This window comes from Alosa alosa, chromosome 12, assembly GCF_017589495.1.
Source record: "Alosa alosa isolate M-15738 ecotype Scorff River chromosome 12, AALO_Geno_1.1, whole genome shotgun sequence".
In the NCBI taxonomy this organism is placed as follows: Eukaryota; Metazoa; Chordata; class Actinopteri; order Clupeiformes; family Clupeidae; genus Alosa; species Alosa alosa.
In genome coordinates, this window is record NC_063200.1 from 12,290,648 (window position 1) to 12,303,172 (window position 12,525).

At 41.0% G+C, this 12,525-nt stretch overlaps 1 protein-coding gene across 1 annotated transcript; it reads left to right on the forward strand.

Moving 5' to 3' along the window:
* The first annotated feature begins 477 nt into the window (after positions 1 to 477).
* Positions 478 to 5,584, forward strand: LOC125304843 (endoplasmic reticulum chaperone BiP-like). Its single transcript, XM_048259350.1, has 4 exons — positions 478 to 491; positions 644 to 875; positions 4,955 to 5,057; positions 5,316 to 5,584. The coding sequence occupies exons 1-4, from the start codon at positions 478 to 480 to the stop codon at positions 5,582 to 5,584; spliced, it is 618 nt and encodes a 205-aa protein (XP_048115307.1).
* The last annotated feature ends 6,941 nt before the right edge of the window (positions 5,585 to 12,525 follow it).

Genomic DNA, 12,525 nt, shown 5'->3' on the forward strand with positions numbered 1-12,525 from the left:
GTTGCTCCACTTCGGAGAAACGTCTTGTTACATATTATTGACAGATGCAAGATTTTGGGAACCGATACGGGAACTACATTTATGGGGACAGATACTAGAATAGAATAGAATAGGTCTAAACAAATAAATAAGAAAAATACATAATAATTTAAGTGCTAGTGTTACCTAAAAAATGAATAGAAACATATAACGGCATACATAAACACACACAGTCATACACACCCAGTCATTGCAAAAAAACAGTATGAACATACAAGATTTATGGTATCTACTTCAGTCGAACAGGGAACTGTTAGTGTTGTTAAATTTGGTATGTCATGTAACCTACAAGTGATTTTCTTTTTATTGCAGCGGTGGTCATGTTGTACCTTGCAGAAGTGAGGTGGATCTGCCCCCTTATCTCCCTTGTACTGGTTCTTTATGCTCTAATCAATGATGGAGTAGGCCATGCAGTAGATCAGTTAAATGATACTGAGGATGTGGAGACATTGGTGAGAGTCAATGTGGTAACAGTGTTGGGCATCGATCTGGGGACCACCTACTCTTGGTAAACACTGTTGTTCATGTGGTAGATTCAAGACTTATATTCAGTCCCGTACAGACACGTTGAACCTTTGTCTAACTTGTCTAACCTTTCAACTAGTGTTGGAGTCTTCCAAAATGGCCATGTGAAAATCATTGCCAATGACCAAGGTAACAGAATCACCCCTTCCTATGTGGCCTTTACTGCCGAGGGAGAGCGTCTCATTGGTGATGCTGCTAAGATCAAGCTGACCTCCAACCCTGAGAACACTGTTTTCAATGTTAAAAGATTCATCGGTCGCACTTGGAACGACTCCTCTGTGCAGGATGACATCAAATATCTGCCCTTCAAGGTGAATTTGTATGGTTGTATGTCTGTCTAAAATGTATAAAATTTTGGAGCAACGTGGCCTACTGGTTAGGGCTTCAGACTTGTAACCGGAGGGTTGCCGGTTCAAAGTCAAAGTCAAAGTCAAAGTCAGCTTTATTGTCAATTTCTTCACATGTTCCAGACATACAAAGAGATCGAAATTACGTTTCTCACTATCCCACGGTGAAGACAAGACATATTTTACCAATTTAGGTCCACAGACAAACATAACATTCAAGTAAACAAAAAAGTAAGTAAATAAGTAAATAAGAGGGCACATATAATAATGAAAAAAATAAGAGCAGCAAAATGTGGTTGAAATTGTGCATAGACAGTCAATAAAAATACTAGTGCAAATTCAGGCCAATAAAAGGCTTGGGTAGTTCTGTTTGACCTAAGTAAGAAGAAAGTGGCATAGTGGTGCAAGTTATGTAAGAGCAGCAGAAGTGTTGTGTTTCAGGACAACAACACCAGTTGTAAAGTGTACAAGTGTGCAAGTGTGCAAGTGGAGTAGTGCAGGCGGCCATTTTTGGGTCCAATGTCCAGGATGTTATGTAGCTGAGGGTGGAGGGGGGAGAGGAGGGAGAGAGTTCAGCATCCTTACGGCTTGGTGTATGAAGCTGTTGGTGAGTCTGGTAGTCGGGAGGCGCAGGCTTCTGTACCTCTTCCCAGAGGGCAGTAGATCAAACAGATTGTGGCCGGGTGACTTGCATCACTCACAATTTTGGTCGCTATGGTGAGGTGGGTGGTGTAAATGTCCTTCAGGGAGGGGAGTGAAGCACCAATAATCCTTCCAGCTGTGTTCACTATGCGCTGCAGGGCTTTCCTGTTGTATTCAGTGCAGCTTCCGCCCCACACAGCGATACAGCTGGAGAGGATGCTCTCGATGGTGCCTCGGTAGAATGTGGTCATGATGGCTGGTGGAGCACTTGCTCGCCTGAGTTTCCGCTTGGAAGTACAGGCGCGCTGAGCTCTCTTAAGCCAGTGATGCAGTGTTGGTGGTCCAGGAGAGGTCTTCACTGATGTGCACCCCAGGAATTTGGTGCTGCTCGCTCTCTCCACCACAGCACCGTCGATGGTCAGTGGCAGGTGTTGGGTGTGACCTCTCCTGAAGTCAACAACAATCTCTTTGGTCTTGCTGACGTTCAGCAGGAGGTTGTTGTCCCTGCACCACGTGGTCAGATGGTCGACCTCCAACCTGTATTGAGTCTCGTCGCCCTTGGTGATGAGACCCACCAGAGTTGTGTCGTCAGCAAATTTCACTATGTGATTGTTGCTGTAGGTTGCAGTGCAGTCATGCGTCAGCAGGGTGAAGAGCAGCGGACTGAGCACGCAGCCTTGGGGGGCCCCTGTGCTCAGTGTGATGCTGCTTGAGGTATTGTTGCCAACACATACTACTTGGGGCCTCTGACAGAGGAAGTCCAGTAGCCAGTTGCAGAGGTAGGTACTGAGTCCCAGTTTGTCAAGTTTGCAGATGAGTTGTTGTGGTATTATGGTGTTGAATGCAGAACTGAAGTCTATAAACAGCAATCTCACATATGAGTCTCTTTTTCCAGGTGGGTGAGGGCTGGGTGGAGGGCAGAGCAGATTGCATCCTCTGTAGACCGCTTGGCTCGGTATGCAAACTGGAAGGGTCCAGGGTGGGGGAGAATGGCTTTGATATGTGACATGACAAGCCGCTCAAAGCACTTCATGATGATGGGTGTCAGTGCCACAGGGCGGTAGTCATTGAAGCAGGATGGAGCAGTTTTCTTCGGCACAGGTATGATGGTGGCAGCTTTGAAACATGATGGGACGATGGCTTGCTTCAGGGAAGTGTTAAAGATGTCTGTGAAGACATCCTTAAGCTCCCCCTGCACAGTCCTTCAGCGCCTAACCTGGGATGTTGTCTGGACCTGTTGCCTTCACGGGTGTTGATGGCAGCAAGTGTCCTCTTCACGCTGTCGGCAGAGAGGCACAGGGGCTGCTCATGTAGAGGGGGATGGGTCTTCTGTGGGCAGGTGCTGTTTTGTGCTTCAAAGCGAGCAAAGAAGCGGTTCAGGTTGTTGAGCAGAGGGATGTTGCTCTCACAGCTCTGTGGCGCGGGCTTGTAGTCCGTGAGGGCCTGAATGCCCTGCCATAGGCTTTGTGCGTTCCTGCTGTCTTTGAAGTGGGTGGTTATCTTGTGAGTGTATTCCTTTTTTGCTTCCTTGATGCCACGGGACAGGTTGGCTCTCGCTGTTTTCATGCCAGCTTCATCCCCAGCTCTGTAGGCTTTGTCTCTGGCCCTCAGCAGCCTGAGGACATCCCCTGTCAGCCATGGCTTCCAGTTAGCCCGAAAGATGATGTCTTTTGTGTGGGTCACATCATCGATGCACTTGGTGATGTAAGAGGTTACAGTGTCTGTATACTCCTCTATGTCTGTCCGGTTGTTGTAAGTGGCTGCCTGCTTAAACATTTCCCAGTCTGTTGTGTCAAAGCGGTTCGAACCCCAACCAGTAGGAACGGCTGAAGTGCCCTTGAGCAAGGCACCTAACCCCTGCTCCCTGAGTGTCGCGGTAGCAGGCAACTCACTGCGTCGGGACTAGTGTGTGCTTCACCTCACTGTGTGTTTGTTAACTGTGTGCTAAGTGTGTTTCACTAATTCACGGATTGGGATAAATGCAGAGATCAAATTTCCCTCATGTGGGATCAAAAGAGTATATACTTAAATACTTACAATGTCACCTTATTATTGTATAACTTTATAGCATGTGTAGTATAGTTAAGGACACGCCTACTACGGAAGCCAGAGAGACAAGAGAGGTGATAGAACATGAGTAGGACACATGTATACAGGGGTTTCCCGTTTACCAACAAAACTAGATGCGCGCGCAGCAGTGGGGCAGAAGACGCTTGGTGGCCGTCCACAACGTTATAAACTTAACCTAAATAGTCGGCTGCTAGCTATAATCGGAATTTTTTTGGATACCCCTGTTGTCTCAATGATAATAACATCTCATTTCAGGCTATATTTCAGAGTTTGCTGTTCATTTGCATTATTAATATAACATCGTAGGTTATTTTGTCATTTTTGGCGAAGACATGCATTCCGTTGGGATATTGAACATTCTCTAACCATCGTGATTTCGAATTGGTGCAGTTTTCAGCTCAAAAACTCATTTTATTCTTTTCATGGAGAGCACTGCTCTATGCTGTTCTGTGGTGCTTTCTGCCTCTTAGTTGTGCACGCATGTTTTCGTGACATTGCATAGAAATCCATGTATGAAGATGCAGTTGACAATAAACAAAATTAAAGAAGTTATCAGTTTCTTTATTGGGCAACACAACAGCATGTTTAAAACATTATGACCCCTGCATAGCTAGTGTAGTGGTCATAGGAGTTGTCAAAGGTTTTTTTTTTGTTGTCAATTTCTATTACGATTCCCGGGACATCAGACACCGGGGCACAAAACTTTTAACCTCATGCATTAACAAGTCCAAATAAAAAAAGTGACCTTTTGCCTTGCATTCCAGTCGAAATTGTTCCGATTTCTTTTAAACCTTGTAATTGAATTCCTTCCACTATTACAGAATAATAAATAAAAGGACAAATCATGGTGTGTGTACCACACACACACACACACACACACACGTGTGAACGACCAGTGTAAGCAATACATCGGTAAGGCAATAGTCATTACGCCATTAGGCATATCCCTCAGAAACATTAAAATCAGTGACCTTCTGAGTCTGAAGTAAATACTGTGTTGCAGGCCTGACTATTTGAGGAAGGCTAGTCTGGTATATTTTTATTATATTATCATTGATATCCGCCGACAAAACATTTCTTGTGTTTTGAAATGTGTGTAATGATGTTATAGCATAACATATAGAATTTTAATGGGCTATTTAGACTATGTTTATATAGCTGTGGTAAGGTTTCAATATCCTTTGCTTAGCCAGGTACAATAGTCACAACAATTGCATTTCCAATGATATTAGGTTACAAAAATATAATATTTTCCTAATTTCCAGGATAAGCCACACCCACTTCCGGTTTCATATCCGAATACAGATACATTTTGTGGACTGAACAGATAGTTCAGTCTGATTCCAAGCAACACTGTGGTGCCAACCATGAAGTCTCGGGTCTTCTCCACAATCTTTGATTACCAGCGAGCGGTCACCATCAATGTATTTGAGGGTAGAGTTGTTATTTACTACTTTTGAAAGTGTTTTTTTTGTAGCAGTGCAGTCAGAAGTCAGAATTCCCATGTATTTTTCCCCTCTCTCCTTAGGGGGGCACCCCTTAACCCTTAAAGGTGTAGGTTTTTGAACATTCTAAGTTCCGCAACAATTGAAGGTTCTAAAATTCTATGTTGAATTTAATGAACCCAGATATTCTTTAGAACGTTCATTTCTCAACATTCCCATCACACCGGTGTGACGGTACTCCTTTAAGGGTTAACCAAAGACAACAACCTGTTGGGCAGCTTCAACCTGACTGGCCTTCCTCTAGTACCCCATGGGTTCCCACAGATTGATGTGACTTTTGAGATTAATGTGAACGGCATCCTAAGTGTGACTGCTGAAGAAAAGATAACGGGAAGAAAGAACATGATCACTATCCCCAACAGCCACAACCGACTGAACAAAGAGGACCTTGAGAGGATGGTGAAAGATGCTGAGAGGGAATGCAAGCAGTTTCAAACATATTACATGCACTGTTAATTGTTTAATTCTGTACATTCACATTTTATGCTTTTTAATTTTTTTTTTTTTTTTTTTTTTTTGATATTTGATTACTTTATTGATATGTCATGATATGATATGTCTAAATCCGCATGATATGTCTAGTAAATCCTCTTTTCAGGAGTATACCATTGTATAGCCTACAGTCAAAGTCTATCATCTGAATATGTAGCCCAGGAGGTGTCATTGCAAGATTTGTTTGTATATCAAGAGGATGTGGGCCCACTTTTTACCTAGTCAAGTGCTCATTTGACTAAATTGTGTGATTACTTTAAATTGTGAGCTCATTTTAGTAAATTGTGTGATTGTTTAGGTAAATAGTGCGCTAGTTTTAGTAAACAGGACAGGACTTATTTAGCTGACATAATTATGCGAGCACATGAAAAATGAAAATGAGCAAAATTGTGCTTTATTTTACAGACTCAATGTCCAGATAAGCTAAATAGATAAGCTGTCACTAAATTGAAAATGTATTTCAATTTATCCTTTAAAATGTGGAAAACTAATAGGTTACTTCCACCACTGTGTTTTTGATAAACCAATGGCTTCTTCATATCCCATAGTAGACATCACTTCCGGTTGCTGTTGGTGGATTATTTGAAGTGAAGACACGTTTGTATCAGGAGTTGGTAACTAAAGCATACTACAGTGAATGTAGTGGATGATGGCAGAACATTCCGATGGTTATTTGAAGGATCTGAAAGACTTGGATCCTTGAATGTTGATAAAGATGATGAGATATTCTGGGAAGAAGTCAGAAAGAAACAGGTTAGACAAAGATCGGAATCCAGTAGTAGCGTGGAGTCAACAGATACTGTTAAGCGGAGTAAGACTGAAGAAGGCAGAACTAGGAGGAATAATGCTAATAAACAACCAAGGGAAACATTAAGGGCCCTATCATGACATTCTAAAGTGCATCGTCACTCGTCAAAAGTCTATTCAAATTTAGGAGGATGTCCAGTTCACATTGGGAGGGGTTTCGTTATCAAAAGTGGAGCGCATGGCACAACAAGGTGTTCCTAGGTTTTTTAATCAGTCATATGGGTGTGTTTGTGGCGTAACATCATTTCAAATCAATGAGAATGACATCTGTCATTCCCTTTAACGGCGCAAAGCGCGATATGTCAAAAAAATGCATCGGTATTTTGGCATTCAACGGCGCATTTGAAGGAGGCTAAAATAATAAAAAAAACAGTCAGGTAGATCAGCTAATTGTGAAATCACCTGTGGATTAGTACTTTCTACTAGCCTGACGTAGTCATACTCAATTCTAGTCAGAATATGAGTCTGATACTGCTCCATTGGGACATAATTATGGGGCGCGTTTCAACCCATACAGGGGCGGAATGCCTCTGCACTCAATTGGATAGACCTAACCAATCAGAGCAACGAAATAGCTTACCGTGAGGTGTAGGAAGGAAACACACGAACCATCCTTCTTCTCCACAAATGCCTTAACATTGTTTTCTGGTCTTCTGTAAAAGTTAGTGCCGTCAATAACTTATCAATTAGTGCCTACAACACTCATTAGCAAAATCTAAGAGAAGGGTAGTAGGGTAGGCTATTAGGAAAAAAACTGATAGCCTATATCCCCTCCGTTTTTAAAAATAATTCTGTTGAAAACTGATATGCTACAAACATGTTAAACAGCTGGGAAAGGTTGTCGCAAATCCCTCGGAACAGGTGGTCAATCAGAGATTTCAAACGAACGAGGGAACATGTCGCAATGCAACAGCGCTGTTTTCCCTTCATGAAAGTGAAACCACGAGTTTTCCCACATCTCAACTTTGGCCAAAGTTTTCAGAAATTATTCAGAAATAATCGTTTTCAGTGATAAAACCTCATTAAATAATATGCATTTTCCAGCCTTCCTTCTAGCCACAGCGTTTTTGTTTCAAACATAAGCCAATCTAAGCATGCTCAGATGATGTGATAGACCAGGCGCTGTTGCTCACCTGTCCATCATCGTAAAGCCCGATTTGATTGGTCCACCCGATCTAGGGCGAGCATACTTGCTCCACAATAGAGCAATGCCAGACCGAACTTCCCGACCTCAAATGTTGTGGGCGGGCCTAGTTTGGAATGGCACCCAGGCTAACTTTCTACTTCTACTTTATACATCTCTGCCATTATGTAAACCACACAATAACAATAGGCCTACGGCATGTTCCTGAGTAAGCAATTTATAATATGATTAAGCGATTTCAAGATAAGGACAAAACCTTAAATACTTAAGGGACATTTTAAGGAAACCTTAAGGAGAATACTGTTTGTGCAGCCGATTTTATTTTAATGAGCCTTAAATAAGGTTTTAACGGAACATCTTAAACTTAAGATGATTCGTGTAAGCCTGGGCCCTAAGACTGTGCCCATTGCTCAAATTTATGGTTGTTTAATGTTGAATTTCAGAGTAATTACATTCAAAAATGTACCTTAATGATACACCACAGTTTATAAAGGAACGAAGTTTAAAAAGAAAAACATAATATATCAGATGGATTACACGAATACAAGATTATTCGACAGCCGCTTCTTTTAATGGGCTACATTAAATATTTCAGGCCACCAGATGGCGGCATGGCACTGCACTTTGGATGTAAAACCAAGCAGTGAAATGGCGTCATCTGGTGGCCATGCAGCCCAATAGCACCATGACATATTTAATTTAACAGGAAATTACGGTAGAAATCTTGTTTTTCCCTACTACCGTAAATCCTGAAATTGTGACCAGGGTCTTTTATTTACTTAGGCTGTGCAAAGCACAGATCTTTATTTGGGGCAGGCTCATATTCGATTCAGGCCTTTATGTCTTATTAGGCTTCTGTTGTAGAATTTTATTCTTAAAAATAAAGTAGGCTAAAAGGCTAGGCCTACTCATAAAATATCAACTTGCCAGACACGCCTTCATGAACAATAACAAATTAGCGTAGATAACAGCAAGTTAAAGCTGCGGTTGGCAAGTCTGACATATTGAGGGGACTTAGCCAAAATATTGAATGTTTACAACTCTCATGCCCTCCCCCACTACCACCGAGCACCCTCTCATTGAGTTTGTGCTCGTCAGTGCACCAGACTGTGATTGACTGTCAGATCTCACACAGCCCTGCTCTGATTGGACCAGAAGAACCGGGAGCTGTGGATTTTTGCAAAACAAATAACAGGCTGTAGGTGGAGGTAGAAATGCGGGTTTTTTTTCTAAAACCGGCTGATTTATGTTGTTCTGTCGAAGCATAGTGTCGGTTTCAGTGAGTATGATCAAAAAAATCTTGCCAACTGCAGCTTTAAGGTTGTATATTTTTTAACACGTTTTATTGTGAGACATGCGTTTCGTTTGGAGTACAGGCAAAAGCAGAAGATTTTCGTTTTGGTTTGGGATTTAATTTACTTTTGAACTGTTTGATATTGCTACATGTTGGGACTGATGGACACTGAAATCGGGGGGGTATTTGATGGTTCACTAAGTTTTATGTAGTTGAAAGAGTGTCGGATTTCCACCCGCTTATTGCGAGACAAGTGCTCTAGTGCTTGTGGACTGATAGCCCTACTGGTAGGCAATTATTACCCCGGCTTGTATTTGGGGGCCGGCCTTTATTTGTCCGAATCGGCCACGACCTGGCTATATCCAAGGCCCGGCTATAGGCTAAATAGAATCCCGGCCATAATTTGAGGATTTACAGTAATCATTTGTGTAATCCATCTGATATATTGTGTTTTTCTTTTTAAACTTCATTCCTTTATAAATTGTCATGTAATCTGAGGGTACATTTCTGAATGTAATTACTCTGATATGTAAGGGATAACGGCCGCCGAGGTGACGTGTTATACGTGACTGATGGACAAGAGGGAATCCAAAGAACTCCCTGACGTGCAGTGACAATTTTTCTCCTCCCAAGATTTCTCCACGTTGCTTGAGCCAAATTCTGTTATTCTATATATTTAAACACCCAATAAGAAATTGCAAAGTACATTTATTAATTTGTGAATGATTGATGGAGTTTCATAATCTTTTTTAAAAAATTCAGTTTAATAAGATAAATAAATAATTGGACACTCTTAATTCAATATAATCTGTCATTTCAAATTTCATTTGGTTATCCATTATCCAGCTGCTTTTCCTTTTCCTTCAGGCAACATGTTCAGAGGAAGGCTATCTGAAACGAGTAGTTGCCCTTGATAGATAGATAGAGATAGATAGATACTTTATTGATCCCCAAGGGGAAATTCAAGAATAATGGGAGACCGTGTGACAACGGCATCAAGCTGGATTCGAACCGGCGATGCTACTGGCACAATTCCTCATGTGCACGGCAGCCCAACGGCCTCTCAATAGTGCTAAAGAGGGGATCTAAAACAACTGGTTACCTTGGGCTTACCTTGTAAGTTAAAAACAGCTGGTTACCTTGGGCTGCAACGGTCGTCAGTGCAGTGTTATAGGCTTCTATTCTATCTTTGTGGTTGATCAACTAAAAATAAAAAAATGTATGGGGTACTGATGTTATTGTGGGCTAGGCTTGCTGAAGTAGTCCCGCACCCTGTCCTTTATGCATGCAAATACTTTATTCCACCTGAATACTTGAAATATATAATCTGATCAGATCAAATAATAAAGTTGTACATTATTACATGACAAAGAAGAAAAAATAAGAAAGTACATGAAAATAAAAAAGGGAAAAGGAAAAAAGGTATTATATATTACAACATGATATTTAGGTTGAACTCAGGCCTTTGAGAGATAGTGTTTCTAGTGTGAAAATCCAGTATGCTTCACGTCTTTTTAATAATAAATCATGGTTACCACCTCTCTGTGACAACTTCACATGTTAAACCCCACAAAAACATAAAGATGAGATATCATACTTAAAATTGTTGAAGTGTAGGCCTACCGCTACCTAATAATCCTGGTCATGGATTGTGCTTTTGTGTTCACTTATACACTGTTTTAACTGTCTAGTGGTTTTATCTACATAGACTAGACCACAAGGGGACGTCAAAATGTGTGTAGAGGCACAAGTTATGCCACTTTTTATTGGGCTAATGTGTTGGTGACAGAATGTGCGGGTCTTGTATGTGTTGTTACATTACGCACAGCCACCACAGCGGTAGTTGCCAGCAGTGTTGGGGAAGTTACTTTTAAAAAGTAGTGTTTGCTCGTTACTGGTTTCTCAGAAAAGTAACCCGTTGCTTTACTTAGTTACCCTCTATGGAAAGTATTTTTTTACGTTACTCGTTACTTTTATGTTACTTTTATGTTGCTCGACTTTGGGAAGAAACCAATATCTGTTCCTAAATGTGTAGGCCTACATAAAGTTCTACTATGAAGGACATAACAGATATTTCTTTTGTGCTCTTTATTATAAAAAATGCCACAAACAGAGCACTTGACAAGAAAACATTGGGCTTATAGGCTTCAACACCACCACTAAAGCCCTATGAAACAATATCAAATAACATAGCCTCAATACATCCTGGGCATATAGGTGAACACAAAATATATGAGGGCTTATTTTATAGCCTTATACTCATTAAACAGGCGCTCCTCCGAAATTTGGTGGGCAGCTGAGAAAGCAGCGTCGCTGTCAAATATGTCCCTGGGAAAAGTAACGTTGCACTGATATGAAAAAGGAACTACGTTATGATACCAAACTCAAAAAACTAGTTACACACAACCAGGCTTGGAATTTCACCATTTTAGGGGCAAGGCCACTTGGCCTTCAGTTGGGCATATTTGGTGGGGCGCACAAAGACAACACGTCAGGGCACCAAGGCCAAAAGTTAACTATACAGTAGTAGGCTATACAAATGATCAAGGTTGTATTTAGCCTATTCACTGCAGTAGACCTGTCACTATGAAACATGACAAAAACATGAAACATGACATATTACATAAAAATGTAAATCAGCTAATGTAGATGATTTGTAAATGAACTGTAAATCATCTAATGTAGATGATGAACTGTAGATCATCTAATATTTACAGATATCTAGGCTATATTTAACATTTATTTTATATTTGGCCTGTTATGAGATCATGTATTGAACAATTTAAGCACAGCTCAGCTTTAAGAAACTCAAATAGCCTAGATGCATGCTTAGCATTTTGTGATCATTAAGGCTCCTTTCACAACCTCTTAGTCAGCTGTATATTCTCTAATTTTAATATTTACCGATATCTAGGCAATATTTGTACATTTATTTTGTATTTGGCCTGTTATGAAATCATGTAGAACAATTTACACACATTTTGAAACCTAAAGACCAAAGTTGGAGACATAAATGTAGACCTTGCTGCAAATTTAAAACCGGAATACTCTGGAACGGCTGCTTTACACCTTTGTGTTTGGTAAGGTTTGCTGTTTATTCTGATATATGGTTTGTCATGTGTTGAACGAAGGGTTCGTGAAGTATTTGACCAAGACAAATGGGTAGGGAGATGGCGCAGAACCTTATGTAGAAGTTATGATTATTTTTTTATTTTTTTTTTAAAGCTCTTTCATGTGATGTGATACATGTGTCTGTGTGATGAGTAGGCTACTTCGCGATCACGAGTATTTCAACTGAGAACAATGGGTGAATTTGGACGTACTTTCTTTCTTGCCATGCGCTGTCATTTTCTCCACTGCGTAAGACTGAATTAATTTGCGCTGTGAATGCTAAGATTACTTTGACAGGCCATAGGCTAAATAAAAATTGCTTAAATAAAAAAGACGCAAAGCAGAATATTGAAAGAAGGGGGCACCAAGGCCATGGCCGTCGTGGCCGCCGTGAAATTCCTACCCTGCACACAACACTGGTTACCAGTGGGAAATGGACTCTTCTCGGCTTGTATCTGGAGAAGTCTGCATGTACCAGCAGGTCTTTTAAGTTTTTAGCGCTTATAGACAAATAGCGGCATGTCTTTCATTATCTCAGAGTTCAGGATC